The following is a 24,166-nucleotide window of genomic DNA, read 5'->3' as shown; positions in this document are numbered from 1 at the left end:
CATTTCTTTTAAAACCCTTTTATGTTATTTTTGAAAACAATTTTATCATTTCCTTAGTTTGAGCCCTAACACACCCGATAGTGTGCCTGAATCCCTCAAACTAATGCTCTGATACCAACTTGTAACAACCCAAATTTTCAAAAAAAAAATTTCATTTTTAATTAATCAAACACATTTCCAATAACCATGAAATCCCAAAACCATTGTTAAATAGTGGGCCTGTTCTATTTAAAAAAATAAATTTAGAACTTTATTAAAAAAAAATTCTCAAAATATTAGGATTTTTTTTGGATATTTCGCTTTTGTTTATTATAACATCTTCATACTTAATTATAACATTATCATCCAAATACAAGTGATCATAAGAACATAATCAAAGCAAATAAATTTTGTTTAAAGACCCGTTGTAAATACAAAAATATTTTTTGATGCTATGGCATAATAAACTATTGACTTTGTCCCGAATTAATAATTAAAGTTATTTTTTTTGCACAATAAATGTCTAAACTTAACATTTACATATTAAAATAGGGTATATACCCTTTATTTCCGAGTGATTTTGAAATGAAAAACTCCACCTTCATTCCACATGGATAAATTGATTATTTTAGTTTTTTTTATAATTTTAAAAAATAAATAAATGTGGAATAAAAAACCAAGATAAGTCAACAATTTCTTCTAGGGGTGGAATTGGTACGGTATCAATTCTTTTTTCCTTAAACCGTGTATCGTACCAACTATAAGTGGTATAAAAAGTTTTCTACCGGTACCGTATCAAGTATACTTGGTACCAATATATTTGGCTACCAACAAGTTTGGTTGGTACAAATTGGTAATGTTATATACCGACTTCTTTTAATTTTCTATTGTAAGATTTTAAAATAAACAAATACATCGGTTAATTTTGAAGTTTAGTAAAAAAATTAGTTATATAGTTCTTTTAATTTACAAAAGAATTCTATTGAAGTAACCCTAAAGTAACGTTTCAATTTTGTGTTTTAACATGGTAATAACTATCAACTAATGCAACCAAATAACTTATATAATGTTCTTAAAATTGTAAACACTAAACACAATTGACAATTGATATATACGATTTCGTTTATATATATATATATATATATATATATATATATATATATATATATATATATATATATATATATATATATATATATATATATATATATATATGAATTGGTTGGTACGGTATTATCGTGGTATTCAAAATTTTATACCATTACCGTACCAAGATTGTTCAATTGGTACGGTACTACCAACCAAACATGTTGGCTACCAAATATGTTGGTTACCAATTTTCTTGGTTCGGTTGGTAGCGTGTTGGTTGGTTTTCCGTGGTACAATTTCGATAGCCATACTTTTTTCTCCCTTCTTCTCTAACCTTGGTCACACTGCCTCTTGCTCTCGTTAAGAAACCTAAATCATGTTCTCTGTACTTTTCTTTTTTCTGGCGTCCATCATCAGTCTTCTTCAACGACGCAACCTCAAATAGAATGTTGAGGCTCGCCTTGTTATCTTGAACCTCATCATCAGTCTTCTTCATGTTTTTATAAAATTGAACAAAACCCTTTTTATCATCCTTACGGCAGAGCAGGTCGTCGACGTTAGATTCATTCTTGGCGCTAGTGGTTTTAGAGAAAGACGTCTTCGGTTTGTTAAAAACTCTAACGAGCATCACATTAGACCTCATCTCTTTATTCTCTGATAAGATGTTGTCATTTCAATAGAAGACTTCTAGATGTTTGATCCGAAAAATTGAATTGTTTGTGGTGTTGCTAGATTCCGTTCGTGAGTCGGGTGAGTGGTGGTCCAATTTGCCATCAATGATGATTTTATTCTTTAAGGAGTTGTAAACTTCCCCATGGTCTCTACCTGATGCCTCTATATCTCCTCTCTTCTCCCCTTCTAACAAATCGTTCAATAGGTTTTGTGAATATCGTATCTGTTATTTCGTGTTTGGTTACTTCAATTTCAGAAAATTTGATAGCACGAGCCACACTTCAAATGGTAATCAATGGAATGATTGGAGAAAGCAGATAAAGTAGAAGTTATGGAACACGAAGAATTATAGTGAGAGCTGGAAATCGAGCAATGGTAATCGGAGTTGAAGTTAGAGATATAAGTTAAATCGAAAAGAAAGGATTCAAATTCGTCAAGAAGGTGTTTCCTAATGAACTCAAGTGTTGTAACTTCATCAGGTATCATCATCATCAATCAGTTTAAGCTTCGATTAGAAATGTAAGAGTTGTATGGAATCGTCATTGCTTGTTTTTTGGTACCAAATAAATCTTAAGGAAAAGATGGCTCGTGAATCTAATTGGATTAGACCGGAGGTAAATCAATGACCCAAATGAATCTTACATCTCCTGCACCTTGGGTTATATTAATATAAAATATAATTAAAAAAGACACATGGAGCCCATGTCAGTGTCGTATAGGAAAGTAATAGTGACCAGATGACTCATTCACTAAAGTAAGAGTTGTGATGCGGCATCCCATGTATGTATGAAACCAGATGACTCCTTTATTTACTGGGCAAAAAAACACTTTAGTGATCAAATCGAAAATGATTGTGCTATAAGTATCCTATTCATTCACATATAATGTCTTATTAAGTGGTGTTCAAGTACTATTACACTCATATGTAGGGGATACACAACATTGGGGGTGTACGTATAGAAATTGCAATTGAAAAAACCAAAAAGATGATTGTACTGCATGACATTTTCTCAACTTTTTTTTTTTAAGTATTTCAACTTTTTCACTAAAATTATCAAAACAATTTTACAAATAATAAAAAACACTATAAGTTGGTTTTGTATTGTGTAACAACTTAAATAAAGTATTTTTATTTAACAAAATTTAAATCATAAAAAAATTCAAGATTAAACTGCATAAATTTTAAATTATATTATTTTTATGATATTTAAAATTTTATATGGTGATTTAAAAAAAATAAATAAATAAAACGTTAAACATCATGGATCTTATATAATTAGCCCAACAAATGCGAGCCCGATAACAATTATTTGAAAGCTCAAAACGTTTTCTTACCTTTATAAACTTTAAATCCATATATCACAAAAAGAAACTCTTCATTAAGGGAAAATACCGCTAATAGACAAAAAAAGGGGGCCAATTTCAAAATTTAGTCATAAAAAATGACTTTTCCACTTATAGACACACATTCTGCGGAGGACCCTCTGCGGACCTCCGCGGAGCGTTGTTTCCACCGCGGAATCTAATAAAGTGACAATTTTTTATTGTTTACAAAATTGCTCCGCGGGGTCCTCTGCGGAGACATTAACCCCTCCGCGGAGGGGATGGTTGGCTGGGGTTTTAATCCTTCCGCAGAGCCAGTGGCGAGGAGCTCCGCGGAGAGATTAATGACTCCGCGGAATGAATGGTTGGAACGTTTTTTGACGGATTTTTTGATACAAATGTTGTTTTTTCATTTTCTTATCTCCATTTGCGATCAAATTTGTCTAGTGTTACTAATTTATTTTCCAAAAGAAAGATGAGTTTTGTTATTCTATGTACCGGGGGTTTTTGGCAGATAAGTAATGGGGTTAACACCTACGTTAGACCTAAGTTTAACAACTTAGGTATACTGTTTCCGCCAAACTTTGATCGTCGAATATTGTTTGATTTGGTCAAAAGTAAGGCTAATTTGTTCCATAGTAATATATCATTGTCATTTCAACACCCGGTTCATGGGTATGTTATGAATATTGTAGACGAAGCAGATGTTCATCAACTCAGAAATGTAATTTCTGAAAAGAAGGAGATTGTGCATTTGTATTTGGAGGTGTTTGAGGGATGGGTCAAACCAACAGAAGCGGTTGAGAAGATTGTACCATACAATGTTGAAAACATTGTATCTGATAATGTTGAAAACATTGTATCTGATAATGTTGAAGAGTGTCCAGAACAAGAAACTATTGCAGTGAATACAGTTGAAGAAGAAAATTTATATGAGTTTGGAAGACTGGGTGACAAAACTTTGTCAGATGGTGAAGAGTCAAATGAAGGCTGGTCAGAAGATGAGTTCACACACGGGAAAAAAGCTTCAGACATATTTTACGGTATGCCTCCCATACCTGATTGTCGTGATCCTATTGTTGAACCCGGACCATTTCATAGTTTAGGTCCAAATGATGATATGTTTATTCGTCAAACGTATGATAACAAACAACAACTAATATTTGCTTTGAGTCTTAAAGCTACCAGAGAAAAGTTTCAGTTTAAGACCAAACATTCTAACAAAAATCGTTATGATGTATATTGTGAAATTGAGAACTGTAGTTGGCATTTATATGCAAAACGCATTGTTCCCACTGATGAATTTGAAATCAGGAGTTTCAACAACGTGCACACATGTTCGTCATTACAGATACACCCTAATCATAAGCATGCTAATAAAAAAGTCATGGGTACTATATTGCATGAGATTATGGGAAAAACTCGTTCCAAGGTTTGGAGGCCTAATGAAATATCAAGGGATTTGAATGCTTTGCTGGAAATCACCATTCCGGAACCCACCTGTCGAACTCCATTTTTTGCTATCTAAATTTTTTAATTTTGCCTATTTATTCAGTTTAATATAATCGGTTTTCAACAAATTTCATACATATACAACATTAATCCAAAAAAAGGAATGTGAGAAATACCCGGGATCCTAAACCGTCGCTCAAAATATTGGGGAGATTGTCCTCCATTACTGCCGGAATGACGTCGTAATCAAAGTCCTGGTCGCCGGTTTGGACGTCGGAAAATGACGTCATTTGCTATCGTGGTCGCCAGAATCTTCGGTGTCGCCGGAATCTTTGGTGGTAAGTCGATGCGGAGAACCGTCTTTGTCAAAGAGGAATCGGGGGACCAGTGGGGGGACCAAAGAGGAGGGTCCGATTTTGTCAAAAAGAAGACGGGCAAATGACAAAAATACCCCTCTCCGCGGAGGTAATATCGATCCGCGGAGGTCCGCAGAGGGCCCTCCGCGGAATGCATGTCTATAAGTGGAAAAGTAATTTTTATGACTAAATTTTGAAATTTGCCCCCTTTTTTTGTTTATTAGTGGTATTTTCCCGTTTATTAACCCAAAATTTCATCCGCCGGCAACAGAACTCAGTTGGTTCTCACTTCAATTGCAAATGCGGTTGTAAACTTGAAACCCGTCGGTTTTTTCTGCAAAATATTACTCCGCAGCTCATTTTTCGGTCGACAATAAGCTTATGCGATGGTAGGTGGAAGTTTCCTCTGTATTTACAGAGCTTGTTATCCCTGGAGAAATCTAGACAAGATTAGATCTAAAGGCGATGATCTTGTCTTTGCATTGGAATTGGTGGTCTCGGAACTTTAGTTGCTCTGCATTTCTCTAATTATGCCGCAAAAATTATGAATATGTAAGAGAGACTTGACCATGATTATTTTTTTAAATATAGAAATTGCAAATATATATATATATATATATATATATATATATATATATATATATATATATATATATATATATATATATATATATATATCTTTTATTTGTTTTTCATATTTACTTTTCTTTGTAAATATAATATTTTTATCAGTATAAAATTTAATTATTTAATTATTGGCACACTAAACACCTCCTTCTAAATAGGTCGGAGGGAACCAAGACTTTGGAAATTTTTTGTTGGCCCGAGGGACATAGGGATATTTGTTTTCCGAAAAAATTTTGTTGGCCCGAGGGACATAGGGATATTTGTTTTCCAAATAATTTTGATGTGCATCCCAAAATAATGAAATTTTTAGGATTTGGTGAACTTTTGAAATGAAAGCTATAAAAATAAAACCAACCTTAAATTTTGACAAGAAGAAACTCAAATTTGATCATTGGATACTTATCATATATGTTCAATGATAATCTATTAAGTTGTAGTGACTAGGAATTAGAATTATTAAGCCATATCAATTAGATATGTATTTAATGTATGATGATTATGAGTTAATTCATTTCAATCAAATATTCACTTAAGCTTTTATGATTCTTGTCACTAATTAGATTTTTGTTGTATGAAAGTGGTTCTCTTTCGGCTCCAAATTAGGTATATGATTTTCAATGTTATTTTTTGCATTCGCCTTCGTCGGTGCCATTGGAAACTGTTCCAAATTGGATATATGTAGGCATGAGCAAACGGACCAACCCAGCCGGAACCGGCCCCGGCTCGACCCGGACCGGACCCGGGAACCGGATTTAGGCCAAAATCAAGAACCGAACCGGCCCGACGGTTCTACCGGTTCCGGTTCCGGGTCCGGTTTTTGCCGGGTTTTCGATTTTGGAACCGGTCTGATTTGACACGTTTCCTTGTGGAGCTTGTAACTCATTCAATTTTTAACCAAATCAAGCGTTTTTATAGTCTAAACTTAACTACAAAACCTAAACTAAGTTTAGGAAAAAGAATTAGGTCAAAAAAACTTAAATTGAGTGAGTTATGCACATTTGAACAACAAAGTCAGATTACGTTTAATTGCTGAAACATAAAAAAATTCTGCTTTGACACCCTTCCTTGCGGGACTTGTAACTCATTCAATTTGTAACCAAATCAAGCGTTTTTATAGTCTAAACTTAACTAGAAATCCTAATCTACATGTAGGAAAAAAAATTCAGGTTAAAACAAGTTAAATTGAGTGAGTTATGCACATTTGAACAACAAAGTCAGATTTACGTTAAATTGTTGAAACATAAAAAAATTCTGATTTGACACCCTTCCTTACAGGGCTTGTAACTTATTCAATTTTTAACCAAATCAAGCGTTTTTATAGTCTAAACTTAACCAAAAATCCTAATCTACATTTAGGAAAAGGATTCAGGTCAAAACAAGTTAAATTGAGTGAGTTATGCACATTTGAACAACAAAGTCAGATTACATTTAATTGCTGAAACATAAAAAATTCTGATTTGACACGCTTCCTTACGGGACTTGTAACTCATTCAATTTTTTAACCAAATCAAGCGTTTTATAGTCTAAACTTAACTACAAATCCTAATCTACATGTAGGAAAAAAGATTCAGGTTAAAAAAAGTTAAATTGAGTGAGTTATACACATTTGAACAACAAAGTCAGATTAGATTTAATTGTTGAAACATAAAAAAAATTCTGATTTGACACCCTTACGGGGCTTGTAACTCATTCAATTTTTAACCAAATCAAACGTTTTTATAGTCTAAACTTAACTACAAATCATAATCTACATGTAGGAAAAAGATTCAGGTCAAAAAAAGTTAAATTGAGTGAGTTATGCAACTTTCAAAATTTGAGTGAGTTATACGGTCCAGTTCCGGTTTTGGACCGGTTCCAACGACCGGTTCTTACCAGGTCCCGGTTCCAAAAATTGACGAAATTATAGTATCGGTCCCGGCCCGACCGATTCCATCGGGTTCCAGTTCCAGTACCAGTTTCGGTTCCGGGACCGGTTTCGGCCGGTCCCCGGTCCATATGCTCATCCCTAGATATATGGTTTCTAGATGATCTTCTTGTTGCCGAAGATATTGTTGATCCCGGGATTGTGTGCCCAAGTTCAAAGTGATGCATAATTTGTTAAGTTAGATTAGATACATATATTTATAGATTTTGTTTTAATTTCAAAACTTAGCATTTGTGTTTTAAACGTTTTATTACTTGTGAATGGATATATTGGACTTTTCATGTTTTGCATGTTTCTATCCAAGTTGGAAACTTAGAACCATAATGTTTTGAAATTTGAAGTTTGAAGCTCAATTCTTTTGTGAATATACTTACCTGATATAAATTACATGGTTATGGTCACCATCTTGTTAAGGGAAAAACAATCTAATATAGGATTATGATCCTGACAAGTTTATGTTGTATTATAGTAAATATAAATATGTTTTTTTATTCCAACTCATAAATCATACATGATTTTTATCTTGATGTTTAAAATAGTTCACCAAAATCAATATGTTCTCGATCTTCTACATCCTAGACATTCAACTTTATAACAAACACATCGATTATTATTATCTTAACATAAAGTTTATTTTATGTCATCAACAAACACAAGTTATCAATTTCAAATCCATTTTTAGGAGATTAAGAAAATGTTGAGAAACCCTTCAAAAAGGTTCATTCACATGTTGTTAAAATAGAGAAAAAAAAACATGATTTATGTTGATCCATGTATATGATATCCGTGTTGAATCATTCATCCATGCCCTCTTGTATACTTGTGGTCGATGATTTCTTTCTCATTGTCCAAAATGCTGAAAAATAATGATTCTACAAATGCAAATAAGAAATGTCATAACTCTCTACAAAAACTAGTTTAAATAAAAAAAATAAATAAATAAAAAATACTTACTTGCATCATTGCTTTGGGATTTGTAGTATATGTTGTTTCAATGGTTTTCTCTACCTACTCCCCAAAACATAAAACCATTATTATTATTTTTTTTTTTAAATTCCAGCATTGAATATTAATAAAATGATAAAAGGGGAAAAGCATTTAACCTCCAATTCAAATCCATAATTGATTGCGACCCTTTTCACATCTTCCAAACTTAACTCAACTGACATTTCCTGGTTTTCAAAAGGTAAAAAGACAGAAAAAGCACAATGTAATTTTCATCATTATAACAGTTAAACCACTAAACCATTACTTTTTTACATAAATATTATAAAAACTACAACCGATCAACAATATATATATATATATATATATATATATATATATATATATATATATATATATATATATATATATATAAAAAGAGATACTTACATCATCTTGACCATAAACATCTGCAAAGTGATAGAGTAGGGGACCCAAATTTATCCACACCTGGCAATAAGTAAATAATAATGAGAGAAACGTGCAATTTGGGGTATAAATATTTGATGAGAGAAACCAAGTGAAGTACTTAGTACTTACTCCCCCTTCTTTAAGAATTTTTGAGATGATTTCAATGTATTCAACAATATTGTGTGCTGTATCAAGGAAGAAGCAAGTTACAACTGAATCCCAAGCTCCTGCAATAGCCATAAAAAGGTTTATTTATTATTTGTGTTTCAAGTGAAATATTTTTACAATGAATTGCAAAACATGAATCATGAAATGAAAATAAAGAAGAAGAAGACTGAATGAAGTTTTGTGTTTGCTATTATATTTATATCATACCTACTTGACTTGGGTCACTATATACTTCAACAAAGTCCCCACCACACATAGAAAAACCTTCTGTGATCCCTGCACTGTCACCAAAAATAAACAAATAAATTTCAAGGGATTTTTTTTAAAAAAGAAAAAAGAAAAAAGAAACTCATAAGCAAAAATGATTACCTTGCAGGATGAATATCTGGGATGGAAACTGCACGAAGCTGATCAGAATCAGATAATGAGTTACAGTTGCTGTGAATCCATGGATGAATAGTCCATTCCCCTATAACCTGAGTCCTGAAAACAAAAAAGATTTATAAATAAGTTGATATGAACAGGAGTAATGAAATTTAAAATGTTGTGAAAATATAAAACAAGAAATCATACTGATTGAGAATAAAACTTGAACAGATCATCATGTAGTAGGAAAATTCATTTCCTTGACTTACAAAACCTGTATACAAGTTAAAAATATGTTATGTTGTATTAGAAATAATGAAAAAAAAATAAACAAATAAAATGCATACCAAGACATGAAATTTCCAAGGCCAGTCTTCCTAATCCAGCTCCTGGAACTAGACATGTTGGAGGGCTACAAAGATGATGATGAATTGATGATGATGATGATGATGATGATGATGATGATGATGAAACTCAGTTTTCAGATATGTATCCATGAAATGAGATATCAGGAGATAAAAATTCTACCATATGATTGAAGGAAAAAAAGAGTTTATATTTGGTATGATGTAATTATGGAAGGAATGGAATGGAATGGAATGGCTAATTTCATTGAAATGAAATAAAGTTTGTCTTTGTTTTTGTCTGATACAATGGAATCAACCATTCTTTGAAAGAATCTGATTATTCCTTACATTTTGTTAATTGTGTGTTTTTTTTTACATGAAAGGAATGAAAAAATTATGTAATTACCTTTCTTTACTAATGTTAGGGAAATGGCGTTTAAGCTCTTCAAGAATAGGCCCATAACATTGCTCTCGTTCCTTCTGCCCCTGTGCTTACACAATAAATAAATAAATAAGCAATTATGTGCAAAAGACGTAAATGCCCTTCTAGTCCTCATTATTGAAAACAACCCTATAAAAAACAGTCTGAGGTACCTCAGTAGCCCAGTCTCTGACAATATTCCTGATGACACATCGAACCTGATAATTGCACAAAAAAAAGTTGTTTCAGATAGATATTCTCATGTCAATCATGTTAATTTGTAACTACATAAATCTAAAAAAATGAGGCAAGCTTTTAAAAAAGAAAAAAGAAAAAAAGGAAGAAGAATTATACCTTGTCAACATCCACTAGAGGAACATGGAAATGTGGCATTGAATCTAACCTATCAGGGGATTCAGATTCATGAGGAACAGATAAAATCTGAAAATAAGAGACAAAAATAATATCATATCAACATATAACTGGGAATCAACAAAGGGCTAAATGCAATGTACTTTCATTTTTTTTATTCATATATTTTTTTTTTCATATTAAGGCATTGTAATTTGAAAATTTTACCTATTTCAACATTGTACTTTCCATTTTATTTTTATTATGACATTATATTTTGAGATTTTTACATGTTTATAGCAATGAAAATTGCTTTGTATTCGGATGTTATTGCTATAATTGCCTAATTGGATAAAAAATTTAAAGTAGAATCTCATAAAAGAAAGAAAGTAAAGTAGAATGCGGATATTTCAATGTCTAGTAAGAAATATCAAAAAGTTTTTTTTTTTTTTAAAAACAAAAGAATAAAAGTAAACACTCACATCCTTGTTGGAATCAAAAAGTTCCTGATTCTTGACATCTGTAATATTATCGCATCCATCTTTATGAGTGTCTGTTGTGCAAGAATGTGGTCTTCCACTTACTGAAGCCGATTCACAAGCACATGGATCCCTATCCCCTGAGTGATGATGATGATGATGATGATGATGGTCACATGAACCATCATCATCATCCAGATGTTCACAAGTTTCATCATCTTGGCTCATATCAACAGGAGGCTCAAATGCCTGAAAAAACAATTATTTGTCAAAAACCTATCAAAAGCAAAAGATAATAATACAAGTCATAAGTAGTTAAAGATTAGGTCCAGATAACATTACCTTTAGCATTTCAAAAATGAAAAAGGTGTTCTTTGAGATACACCTGCAAAAGTTAAAAGGGAACTAATTAAAGATTTAAAAAAAAAAACAGTAAACTTATGGTCATATATTCATATTAATAAAAATTTAAAAGTTTCAGATTTATAAATACCGTCTCAGTTTTTGATATTTTAAAGGAAGATGTGCCAAATGAGCCTGAAAAAGATTAAAAGAAATGGTAAACTATATTCAAATATTCAATTGTGCCTATACATTTCATAATTTTGTGTGTATTTGACATATTCGATAATCTATAAGAGGTGTTTGACTTCCACAAGATTATGTGTTTCATGTGTTGACTTAGGGTTTTAGTTAATGAAAATAAAAGGGCACCTTGTGAGCCACTGGAAGCCTTCTGAAAGATCTCTCATATCTTTTCACATCCTCCTCTGCAGCCTCAGGGTAACTGCATAAATCAAAAATAAAGGTTTAATCACTACAGATAATAATTAAGTGGCTACATCAATAAATCTTTGAAAGTACAAGTGCTTTTCTATATTATTCCCTCTAAAAGTAACAGCCTCAATTCATGAAGAGGGAATTTTTTTGGTAATGTGATACTAAGCATTAGTTTTAATGGTGATATGTATCTTTAGTATCAACTTTGCAGATCAAAATTACTAAAGTGCCTCCAAATGACTCATCTCATCTCAATATTTATTTAAGTTCTCAAATATTCCTGAAGGTATTGTTTCTTTTTAGGTTAAATGCAAGAAATAGCAACTTATTTCCATTGATTTGTTTACTATAGCATCCTACTTCCTTTATTTCCTATTACAAGTTTATAACATTGTAGTATGTAAAAACTACCCAATTATAACATTATCATCCAAACATAAAGAAATTTTCACTGCTAAACTGGAGAGCTTTTTCAGAGTATAATGTCCTAGTAAAAAACAATGAAAGTACTATAATTGGGTATGTTTTTCAAATTAGTGAAGTACAATGCCTAAATAAGAAAGAAAATCAAGCACCCCCTCGGAAAAAATCAATATAGTAAGTAAAATTAGGTACTGCATGATCAGTATTCATGAGAAATGAGCAAAGTTATCTCTTGATCTTGAACCTATTACTCTTCATCAATGTACAATCTTCTCTAATGAAGTTTCCTTTCTTTGGCCAGTGTATAGACATATACACATAGAGCAAAAAGAAAAAGGCTTGTTCCTAAAAATGTATTAATGTTCATATCAATGTCCACTTCGTTTTTGGATCCCATCAATAATTTTCACATTAATGGTATACTTAAAAATGCACCAAACTGATAGCATTACCAAAAATACAAAGAATATAGCAAAAGTGCATCAACAACAACAACAACTATTTAACCCTAAATCAGAAGAGATTGATCATACTAGAATCCTAAATAAACTTAACCAAACTAGATACTACGAGCAATTATCGAGTCAAAAGACCAAACAGACAGTTTACAGCAAAAATAATTAAGTAACTTGATTTTTTATGCAATTCAAGCCAATTCAATTCTTCTGTACTACAACGCTACACTCAAATAAAACAAATAATGGAACTTCAACTATTCGATTAGCTAAGTAATTTAAACATGCAATCAACAAATTGAACATGGATAAACAATATGAAATGGAATTACTTGAGGTAGGCGGAGATGATGCGCCTAAGAGATTTGACTTCTAGGGCTTCTTCGTACTTCCTCCGGCGAAGTTCTTCGTCGCTGTTAGACATATTTGTTTTTCTGGAGTTTGATGAAAGAAACAGTGAACAGTTTAGCGGCGAATAACAGATGGGTTGAAACTTGAAACCGGTTCTAGATGGGCCTCTTTCTTTGAATCCTTTGGTCGTTGTAGTTATTGGGCCGGGCCTGTAGTATTTGGCTATAGCTAGGGGTGAGCACCGGAACAGGGTACCCGCTTTTGAAACCGGAACCGCATCGGAACCGCCAGTTCTCGAACCGGAACCGCGTTGTAGTTATTGGGCCGGGCCTGTAGTATTTGGCTATAGCTAGGGGTGAGCACCGGAACAGGGTACCCGCTTTTGGAACCGGAACCGCATCGGAACCGCCAGTTCTGGAACCGAAACAGCGTTGTAGTTATTGGGCCGGGCCTGTAGTATTTGGCTATAGCTAGGGGTGAGCACCGGAACAGGGTACCCGCTTTTGGAACCGGAACCGCATCGGAACCGCCAGTTCTGGAACCGGAACCGCATCGGAACCGCCAGTTCTGGAACCGGAACCGCGTTGTAGTTATTGGGCCGGGCCTGTAGTATTTGGCTATAGCTAGGGGTGAGCACCGGAACAGGGTACCCGCTTTTGAAACCGGAACCGTATCGGAACCGCCAGTTCTGGAACCGGAACCGCCTAAGGCGGTTCCGGTTCCGGTTCCTAAAATTGTGGAACCGCCTTAAGCGGTTCCGGTTCCGGTTTTTATTTTTTCGGAACCGCTACCCGTCGGGTACCCGACGGAACCGGTTTGTATATATATATATATATATATATATATATATATATATATATATATATATATATATATATATATATAGGATGAATTGTTCATTCTTGACTACAATTAGACATTGCCATACATTAAAACTAATGTGTTAATTTGCATTCTGCACCTCTAAAAACGAAATTGCATGAAACCTATTAGCATGTTAAGCCTTTATAACATATAATAAGTTACGAGCTAATTGGAGTGGAAATTCGGATATTTAATATCCTGTCTTTTAAATTTGAACATTGAATCACAGAACTTTTAAATATTTTTTTTGCTATCAAATTCAAATCACTGTTTCTTTGTCTTCTTTTTTTTATTAGTTTGTAAAACGTTGACATATATATTCTGTTTGTTTAAATTACCTCAAACTTTTGTTTATCTTTCTTTGTAAATTAAAGTTTTCATCGTCAATGTTTATAACATTTAATAGTTTTTTTTATTTACGTCGTAATCGTCAATTTTTATAAAAAATATAAAAAACAACCGGGTACCCGGTACCGGAACCGGTTCCGGCGGTTCCGGGACCGGTTCCAAAATCTGAAAAACCGTTGTAACCGGTTCCGGTTCCGGTTCCTACATTCCAAGAATCGCCGGTTCCGGTTCCAGTTCCGGTTCCAGACAATTAAGGCGGGTACCCGTTTCTGCTCACCCCTAGCTATAGCATTCGTAGCCTTTTCTTTTAGTTAGATAAAAGAAAAAATAAATATCCTCTTACTTTTATTTCTACAAATCCTCATATCCAATTAAATGATGACATGTGTCATTTTAGTATACTTATATATCATTAAATGAGCATTAAATGTGACACATATTATCATTTAATTGGATAGGAATATTTATAGGAACAAAATGTAGCAGGATATTTAATTTCTCTTACATAAAATATGTTTTACTGATTTATAGTTTTATACTATATAGGTGTTATATTTTATATGGATTAAATAATTTTTTAAATAAAAAATTCATCTATTTTTTTATTTAATGAGTTGTTTGAGTTAACTGAGAGGATGTTTGGGATTGTGTTTTGAAATTAATTAGATTTTTTAAAAATCAACATTAAAAAGAATGTTTGGTACATAAAAAGCTCTTAAAATGATATTTTCTCACAAAAGGAGTTCCAATAAGTCATTGTGTTTGACTTCTTAAAAATAGTTTATCTCTTCTTACAATATCATTATTTAAACTTTCTCTATGCTTCTGAAAAAACTATGTATTATATCATTATTATAGGTCAACTTTTTATTTATTTGTTTATTTATTTCATTCCAATGCTTATGAAAAAACTATGTATTATATCATTATTATAGGTCAACTTTTTATTTATTTATTTATTTATTCCATTCCAACTCTTTTATATTATAGTTGATATATATGGTTTGAATAGGTAAATATTTTTATTTTGTTCAAATTTAAAAATGAATTCATTATTTAGTAATTTATTCGGTATCGAAGAAAAACATATATTTTCTATAGACAAATATTACTATTTATACAACTTTTTAATCTATACATGACATAACAAGAAAAAAAATGACTAATATTATAAAAGTCCTAAATTTTTAACGCGTAATTGGAAAAAGTCTTAATATTTTTTTTATTATTGCTATGGCCACAACTTTCTCGCAGGATTATTACTCTAGCCCACTTAACGAGTTTCATGATTAACCTGGTTAAATTTTTTGCAAAATCAGTCCTAAAAAGTTCAAATTTAGTCCCTGAGGTTTGCAAAAATTACACCACATGGTTTTTTAACTTTATTTTTCATTTTTTGTATACTTTATTTATTTTCGAGTTTTTTATAAATATATATACATTTTTTATTTTCTTTTTTTATATACTTTATTTATTTTTATTTTTTAACTTTATTTTTCAACAATTTGATTTTTTTACCTTTTATATATTTTGTTTTCTATTTTTTTCTATCTTAGTTATTTATGGTTTTTCTAATGTTTTTATTTATTTTGATTCAAGTAAACGAACTCGAATTTAATATACATTACTATAACAAGTTTTTTTATAGAGACCGCTTATTATTATTATTTTTTTTTTCTTTTAGTCTATTATCAAATTGAAAAATATTATCTTGAATTTAAACTATTGATATCACATATAAAAATATGATTTAATTTCCAAGTTATATAACAAATTGAAACACTAATTCTCAATAAACAAGCTAATTTTTTTTTCATTTTTTCGTAACATAAATATAATAGCACTAAAGAAAAAAAAAAGTAAAAGAAAATAAGTTGGACCGAAATTACAAATATAAACATAACAAATTTATTTACTTGAATAAAAATAAAAAAAATTACAAAAACTATAAATTATATAAATTGTAATATAATCTAATATATTAATACATTTTATATTTTTTGAAAAAGGTCAATAAAAAGTTAAAAATACAAAAAAATAAAAACAAATAAGAAAAAAATAAAAAAAAAGATGAAAAAATTAAAATATAATACGAAAAGAAATATGAAAAAAAAAACTAAAAAAAACCTCTAATATACTCAATATATACACTATAAAATAGAAAAAAAAAGAAGGTAAAAAGGTAAAAAAAATCAAATTGATGAAAAATAAAGTTAAAAAATGAAAATAAATAAAGTATATACAAAAACGAAAATAAAAAATGTATATATATTTATAAAAAAACCGAAAATAAATAAAGTATACAAAAAACGAAAAGTAAAGTTAAAACATCATATGGTGTAATTTTTTGCAAACCTCAGGGACCAAATTTGAACTTTTGGGACTGATTTTGCAAAAAAATTAACCAAGTTAACCATAAATGGGCTAGAGTGATAATTATGCGAGAAAGTTGTGGCCATAACAAAAAAAATATTAGGGCTTTTTCAAGTTACGGGTTAAAAATTTAGGGCTTTTATAATATTAGTCCGAAAAAAAATACCCCATGAATCTGATACTTATATGGAATATTGATATTAAAACATGGTTAGGAAATCTTTGTATAAAAATATAAAGATGAATAAGTGGTTTAGGGTTTTAGAGATATCTTTATGATACTTTCTTATAACTTTTAGTTGATGAAGTTAAGAAAAATGTTATGGAAATATAGTTCTTAGTAAGATAAAAATTTAGTCACAAACTTTGAAAAAAAAAGGAAAGAATAATAATCGACAAAGTGTTAAAAATAAATTATTGACTGTTATTTTTTAAGTTTACAATCATCGATGTTTTTTTTCCGTTTCTTTCTATTTAATAAAAATATAATTTATACCTTGTTTTGAATCTTTCATTATATGCAACACTGTGAGTCTGTGACATACAAATTATTAAATGATAGCGATTTGAGGACACGTGGAATGTGTGACAAGAAGCATGAAAGAGACATGTAAAATGTAAAATAAGAATATAGCATTTATGATGGGCATAACCTTTTTCCAATAGCTGTTCGTGGTCCTTGTTATTTAGGAAATGCATCATTGTCCTTATACTTTTATAAACTTTTATCTTGCCTCATGAATCGTGTTGGTCTTCTTCAAAACTACAAATACTTTGTTGAACACCCAAAACGTGAGACAGATATTAAATATATCATTTGACATATACATTTTATATTTCTCAAGTTAGAAAATAAATTTTACAATGATATTATATAGTTTGTCGGATCAAAAAGTCTGTGGGAGAGTGTTATCAAGAATGTTGAAAAGCTGCCATCAACCACTAAATTGAAGGTTTGATCTTCCTAGGAATAGAAATATACATTTAAAAATTAATTAAATGAAACATCTATCTAAGTACATATTACTTATTTGAAAGATATATAAATAGTTCAATTTATTTTTTCTTGTGTTTCAATTATATATCATCTAATTAAATTCTATATTATACGGATATTAAAATAATAGAAATCAGTAAAAGAAACATGTAATAAGATACATACATTCCATCAACTTGGGTTCATATTGGATCTAGATGAACTACCAAAAAAGAAGACAAATAATAATAAAAAAATAAACCAAAAAATTGAACAAATCTAAACCAATTCAATTTGTTTTAACTTTAGGTTAGGCTATATGATTTTACATAAAATTAGCCTACCAACAAAAAATTGAAATTTTTTAAAATATAATATGTCAACCAAATTGAAATAATAGTTGTTTTAGAAAAAAAAAAAAAAAAAAAACCTAGACTTACGCATAATTGATTCCGATCTTAGGCCTTGTCGGTTTATTGGTCAAATCGAGTATTGAACCTCTAAATAAATGTTAAATCACATGTATACTGTTTCTGTAAGAGAAAAAAAAATGGAGGACTACATTGATCAAAATACAATTGTAAGGACTAAAAATGTAATTTAACAAACTACCAAACATCGACATCTGCATTCCAACTACAATTTGACAATTTCACTGAAACGAAGAGGTGTAGTTTGTCCACATTTTGACCATAAATTCAAATCTAAACAGCTTGACTTCTGTAACCTACGTTTCTCCGTTTCGCATATATGTATACTTCACAAAGACCACGACTTTCCATGCCTCAATCTCTCTCTCTAAATTTACGCGCGAAGAAGAGAACATGAAGAACAACCGAACCGGAGGAGGGAAAGTATCACCTAAATGGATTATCATTTTCAGCATCTTCAGTTTCGTCCTTGGCATGCTCTTTACAAACAGGTATATGTGTTGTCTGTTTCGTGAAATCGAAACTGAATTTGGGTTTTCCAGTAACGATCTTACGAAAACCCATTTGATCGGTGCTGTTATTGTTTATGGGATTTTGTAATTTTGATTGAAGTCGGTTGCTGAACAACAATTAATTTAGAATCGGATCCTTTTGCTTCTTTAATCTCTGGTTTTGACTAATTTTAGGGTGTGGGATCCAATTGAATCCGATGGGAGGATCATGAGGCGGAAAGAACAAGAGACACAATTCGTCACCGATGATTGTATAACAAACAAGGTTTTTGCTCACCTTACATGATTATAGATTCTTTGTGGGTTTATTAATTTGAGGTGTTCTTCGTGGGTTTTTGTTTCAGGAGAATGATCTACTGGGAGAAGTTCATAAAACCCAACAAGCAATCCAGTGAGTACTTTCTTTTCTACTCGTTGCTCTATCTAGGTGTTGTTTTAATAATGTGGAGTATTGATCATTTCTCTTGTAAGTTATAGGATGAAGAATTATAGATCCAAAATGTAGGAATGTATTAATTGCTCCTTTTTGGATGACATTGCTATAATCTGGTAGTTTTTTTTGGAAATACAATGTTGTGATAGGAAGAAATTAAAGTGGGATGATATAATAAACAAATCAATAGAAGTACATTGCTATTACTTGCATTTAACCCAATGACCTTTTTATTTGAATTTACAAGATCATGATTTGTTTGAATGGTGATAAAATCACTTTATAATAATACACACATAAATAGGTGTTGGAATTTAATTTGTTGGATTCTTGGAGGTCTAATAGGTCACTAGGAAACTCGATTTCAGAGCTGAAATTGGAGCTCCCAAGCAATCAAAATTCATCCAAAGAAGTGAAAGATGATAATTTGATTTCTAATAAGACAAAGACAGTTGAAGTTGAAGTTGAAGACAAGATTGAGAGAAGGAAAAAGGCGTTTATGGTTATTGGGATTAACACTGCTTTTAGTAGTAGAAGGAGACGTGATTCGATTAGGGAAACATGGATGCCTAGGGGTAATGCTCTCTATAGTCACTTTATATACTATTTCTTTTTCCTTAAGGCTCCGTTTGTTCTTGATCTCTCATACGTGCAAAAAGACGTAAATACCCTCCTCATCATCACCATCAAAAATAGCCCTAGAAAACTTGTCCTCTTGTCTAACAAACGCACGCAGAGTGAACTTAAATAAATAAGCTTCCTAAAGGTACTTGTGATGATGAGGGCATTCATGTCTTTTGAACAGACGAGAGATCAAGAGCAAGTTCATGTTCCACCATTTGCAATTTTTGTCCCTTTGACAACAATTTGGTTCAATGGGGCCTAATGTCTTTTTTTCCTTAAACTACTTGAATTTTTGTTGTTTGACTACAGGCGAAAAGCTACTTCAACTTGAGAAGGAAAAGGGTATTGTTGTCCGATTCATGATTGGCCATAGGTAACCTTCTTTTTTCTTTTTTATTGCATATGTTTATTTATTTGGAGTAATGTTTTTCCCTATGAATGTAGTGACCAATTGGTAATATTTGATATTTTGACATTAGTTATATAATATGATTTAATTACCGAAGAAGATAGTTTAGTGGCTAAATCGATAAAATGGTGAAAAATTCATGTGCTTTTTTGTATTTTGCCCATATAGCTAATTTGACTCCTAAAAGTCAAACATTGACCGTTTATAGTAATTCAAGTTATCTAACTCAATTTCTATTCATTTTTTATTTTTTATTTTATTCTTTTGCAGTGCGACATCTAAAAGCATTCTAGATCGAGCCATTGACTCTGAAGAAGCTCAACATAAAGATTTCTTTAGGCTTGTAAGAAAATGTTTCTTTTTTATTCTAATCACATGTTTCTTCACATAAACTTTTGTCGAGATAAATGATGTTTAAAAAATATTTGAGAAAATCACAACACACTTGGAAAATGGAAGAAACATGTTAAATGAGAACAAACTTAGAAAAAAGTTAGGACTTAATATGAGTTAATGGGAGTATCTCCTTTTTCTGACTTTCTCTATTAAGTTGTTCTTTCTGTACTAAGTCAAAAAAGCAACACTCATATATAACCTTATCCAATTATGTCATGTTAAGATTAAGTAAAAAAGAAACAAGATCTTCTAAGACTAAATCAAAATACACGAGTAATAATTGGTTTTGCATAATCTTTTGTCATAGGAACATGTTGAAGGGTATCATGAATTGACTGCTAAAACGCGCATATTCTTTTCTACTGCATTTGCCAAATGGGATGCAAAGTTTTATGTCAAGGTGGATGATGATGTCCATGTCAATCTTGGTATGTTTTTCTCTACTTTTTTTTTTTTTAATAATTTCTCTCATTGCATGAGAATTGCAAAAGTTTTCATTTTGTTTTTGGACCCTTTGTTGATTTAGCCACTTTACTATCTTCTATAGTGATTCAACCATTATACTATTTTTGACTTCTAAAAAAAAACTTTTTCTCATAACTTAATTTCACCATTTTATCGATTTAGCCACTTAACTATTTTTTTATGATTATTATTATTATAATAATAATAGTTCGGTGACTAAATCGATAAAGAATATTAGTCCAATTTTTTTGAGCCGGTTTCTTTTTTAGCTAAAGTTTTTAGTTTTACCTATTTGACTCTTATCTATAAATTATTTGTCAAGTTGACCCGTTTTTTTACATAAAAGTGTTGCTTATAAATTATAATCGTTAATTTTTTTTGATGTAAATGTGAATTTTGATAATTTTGAATAAAATTTTGATGCAGGCATGTTAGCTACAACTCTTGGAAGATATCAGTCAAAACAGAGAGTGTACACAGGGTGTATGAAATCCGGGCCTGTTCTCTCCCAAAAGTAATTCATTTCCATTCTTTCTATTTTTTTTATTAAAAGACCAAAATACCCTCGTTCTATATTTTAAAATTTTAAAAAACAAACATTCCATTGCTAAAGAAAAGCTTAGAGATTATATTATACAACTTTTATTCATATTCCAAACACCTTCTTACATTCAAATCCATCAGTCTTCTAGCTTGATGAATAAAAAATATAAAAATTGCATTGTTTATATTATTATTTTTATTGTGTAGGAATGTGAAATACCATGAACCTGAATACTGGAAATTTGGAGAGGAAGGAAATAAATATTTTAGGCATGCAACTGGTCAGATTTATGCCATTTCTAATGATTTAGCTGCATACATCTCCACCAATCAGTAAGCCCCTGTTTATTTATTTATTTACTTTTATAATTTTAATAATGATGTTTAAAAAATATTTGGCACACTTGGGAAAAAGTAAATCAGGGTAAATTTAGTCAAATCACAAATGTAATACTTTTTCAAAACCAAAATTCATGAAATTCCTTTACATATTTTTTATTTTTTCTTTTGTAAAATTGGTGCGATTAAATTAGGTTTAAGTTTTATATCGAATATCAAAAACATATACATATCATAACCTCAAGTTTAAAAGTGGTTTGTTTGACTCCAAAAGTCAAACATGGAGTATAATCATGGTTCTTCATAAATGATAAACCTTAACAATTTTAATATAATGTTTTTAGGCCCATTTTGCATAAATTTGCTAATGAAGACGTGTCACTTGGTGCTTGGTTTATTGGTCTCGATGTTGAGCACATTGATGATCGCAACATGTGCTGTGGGACCCCTCCTGGTATGTCCTCTATCTCAAATAAACATTATTATAATTTACAAATATATATATATATATATATATATATATATATATATATATATATATATATATATATATATATATATATATATATATATATATATATATATATGAATTTTGAATAAACAAATGCCTAAACTAAAAATTGTAAATTTACATGCATCGTTTATATAAACAATTACAAATTTACAAGCGACGTATTTAAATAAATATAAGAAACAAACAAGTTACAAGATTTATAAAAATTACCAAAAAAGTTAAAATCGGGTAGAACCAATATTGCTCCAGTCTAACTAATCTGAACTGGCCTCTTTTTAATCTAAAAACTATTAATTTATCATGATGTACATAAAAAAAGAATTATACAAAAGGAATACTTAAATACTTACATTTTCTAAATTGTAAGCAAACATAATCTTTAAAATAAAGCTTGTTAAATTTACAAATATGGTTTATTTGTATTAATTACTACAAATTTGCAAATGAAGTAGTTAAATATTCATAAAAAAACAACCATCATTACAAGTCATTAAAATTACAAAAATTAGATTAAAACCCGGTTCTGTAACATGTAAACTATAAACAAACCGAATACTTAAATTAAAAATTGTACAAGCCACAAAAAACGCATCGTTTACATTAATTATTATTATTATTATTTTTTTAATTTATGTTATAAATTTGATGCTAAAATGATTTGAATTGATATAGATTGTGAATGGAAGGCAGAAGCGGGTAACGTATGCATTGCATCATTCGATTGGAGTTGCAGTGGAATTTGTCGTTCAGTTGAAAGACTCAAAGATGTTCACAAAAGATGTGGTGAAGATCCCGCAGCTCTTTGGAATGCACAATATTGAAAATATAACAAATTATGCTTAAATCAGTTAGAGCGAAATATGATGAGATCCGATTTTCTGTAACGTTTATCTTGTGTGCTAATACGCCTTTACTTATACAACAAATATATAATGTTGCAGAAAAAGAAAGCAAAAATTTTGGTTAGATAGTGGTGCAAAACATTTAGTTGTATCACTATTTGTTATATATAATTCAAGAAATAGGAGCAAACGATTTGTTTAATGAATTTGGGGCGAATTTGATACTCTTGAAACTGTTGTGGTAATATTTGGGCATCTTCAACCCGTGCGTTTATGGAGTTAGAATTCTCCAATCCAAAACTACACCATTTATGGAGTTGAAATGCTCCAATTATATATCCCTTACATTTATCCACATGTCTTGGATAGTAACTTAAAGTATTGTTTATAATAGTAATGTAGCATCTTTTAACACACATGGTGTTTTGGCTTATGCCTGCTTTTACTTTAGTTGGGTGATGGGAGTTTGACTCCTTACATCTATTTTTTTTCTCTTAAGGCCATCGAGGGTGGCTAACTACAAGAGTAGCTTAAGAGTGACGTGGCACCCAGGTGTGAACACAGTCCCAACCTTTCATAGTCTTAGTGTGGCATAAGGTGGTTTACAGACGGCTACAAGGGAGAGAGAAGAAGTCTCTCTCTCTCTCTCTCTCTCTCTCTCTCTCTCTCTCTCTCTCTCCACATGTAAACAACATCATGGTGTTGGTGGAATAGTGTTGTGATTAGATGACCAAAACCTCTGTGACAGGCTTCATCCGCCGCCGACCATGCCCACGAGCCTAAGTTGTGGTGTTTTTTTTATCATACTATGAAGATGAAGATAAAAGGTGCAGGGCCGGCCTTACCTTTAAGTTAACTAAGCCCTTGCTTAGGGCCCCCAATTCTAGGGGACCCCACTTAACCTAATTCCTCAAATCCCGATTAGTCGATTCTTCCTTCTTTATTAGCGCACGCTGCAAAAAAGAGCAACTTTTCTTCTTCCTTCTCATGATTCTCGATTCACGGCAGAAACCAATCTCAATTGAATATTGATCGATTCTTGATTAGTCGATTCTGGAAGCTGTTCTTCTTCCTATGATTCTCCATTTTTAATTGATTGTTCAAAAATCAAAAGTAGGCTGTCAAGAAGACAAGAACTG

At 31.1% G+C, this 24,166-nt stretch overlaps 2 protein-coding genes and 1 long non-coding RNA gene across 4 annotated transcripts; 2 read left to right on the top strand and 1 right to left on the bottom strand.

The window, feature by feature from the left end:
- Window positions 1–8,010: 8,010 nt before the first annotated feature.
- On the bottom strand, window positions 8,011–13,082 carry LOC145117586 (uncharacterized). The gene is made up of 17 exons (XM_079053886.1): window positions 12,940–13,082; window positions 11,664–11,736; window positions 11,443–11,486; window positions 11,292–11,334; window positions 10,953–11,198; window positions 10,474–10,560; window positions 10,293–10,337; window positions 10,105–10,184; window positions 9,699–9,763; window positions 9,559–9,625; window positions 9,355–9,468; window positions 9,193–9,266; window positions 8,947–9,044; window positions 8,797–8,856; window positions 8,526–8,594; window positions 8,377–8,430; window positions 8,011–8,294 (listed from the first exon to the last, which is right to left on the bottom strand). The coding sequence occupies exons 1-17, from the start codon at window positions 13,029–13,031 to the stop codon at window positions 8,217–8,219; spliced, it is 1,389 nt and encodes a 462-aa protein (XP_078910012.1). The 5' UTR covers window positions 13,032–13,082; the 3' UTR covers window positions 8,011–8,216.
- On the top strand, window positions 8,951–9,557 carry LOC145117587 (uncharacterized). Its single transcript, XR_013712714.1, has 2 exons — window positions 8,951–9,063; window positions 9,362–9,557. It is a non-coding gene; the product is annotated as an uncharacterized LOC145117587 (long non-coding RNA).
- A 5,099-nt stretch (window positions 13,083–18,181) lies between the features above and the next one.
- On the top strand, window positions 18,182–23,253 carry LOC145115447 (beta-1,3-galactosyltransferase 7-like). 2 transcript variants are annotated; one of them, XM_079051745.1, is made up of 11 exons: window positions 18,182–18,441; window positions 18,637–18,727; window positions 18,807–18,853; window positions 19,232–19,470; window positions 19,829–19,892; window positions 20,199–20,271; window positions 20,632–20,752; window positions 21,216–21,303; window positions 21,540–21,665; window positions 22,016–22,125; window positions 22,858–23,253. In XM_079051745.1, the coding sequence occupies exons 1-11, from the start codon at window positions 18,344–18,346 to the stop codon at window positions 23,004–23,006; spliced, it is 1,206 nt and encodes a 401-aa protein (XP_078907871.1). In that variant the 5' UTR covers window positions 18,182–18,343; the 3' UTR covers window positions 23,007–23,253. The 2 variants fall into 2 exon arrangements, with proteins under 2 accessions (XP_078907871.1, XP_078907872.1); XM_079051746.1 differs by having other exon boundaries at window positions 18,184–18,441; window positions 19,241–19,470.
- Window positions 23,254–24,166: the final 913 nt, after the last annotated feature.

This window comes from Lactuca virosa, chromosome 5 (genome assembly GCF_052849685.1).
Source record: "Lactuca virosa cultivar CGN04683 chromosome 5, Lactuca_virosa_CGN04683_v6, whole genome shotgun sequence".
NCBI lineage: Eukaryota > Viridiplantae > Streptophyta > Magnoliopsida > Asterales > Asteraceae > Lactuca > Lactuca virosa.
This window is presented reverse-complemented; position numbering and strand designations above follow the sequence as displayed.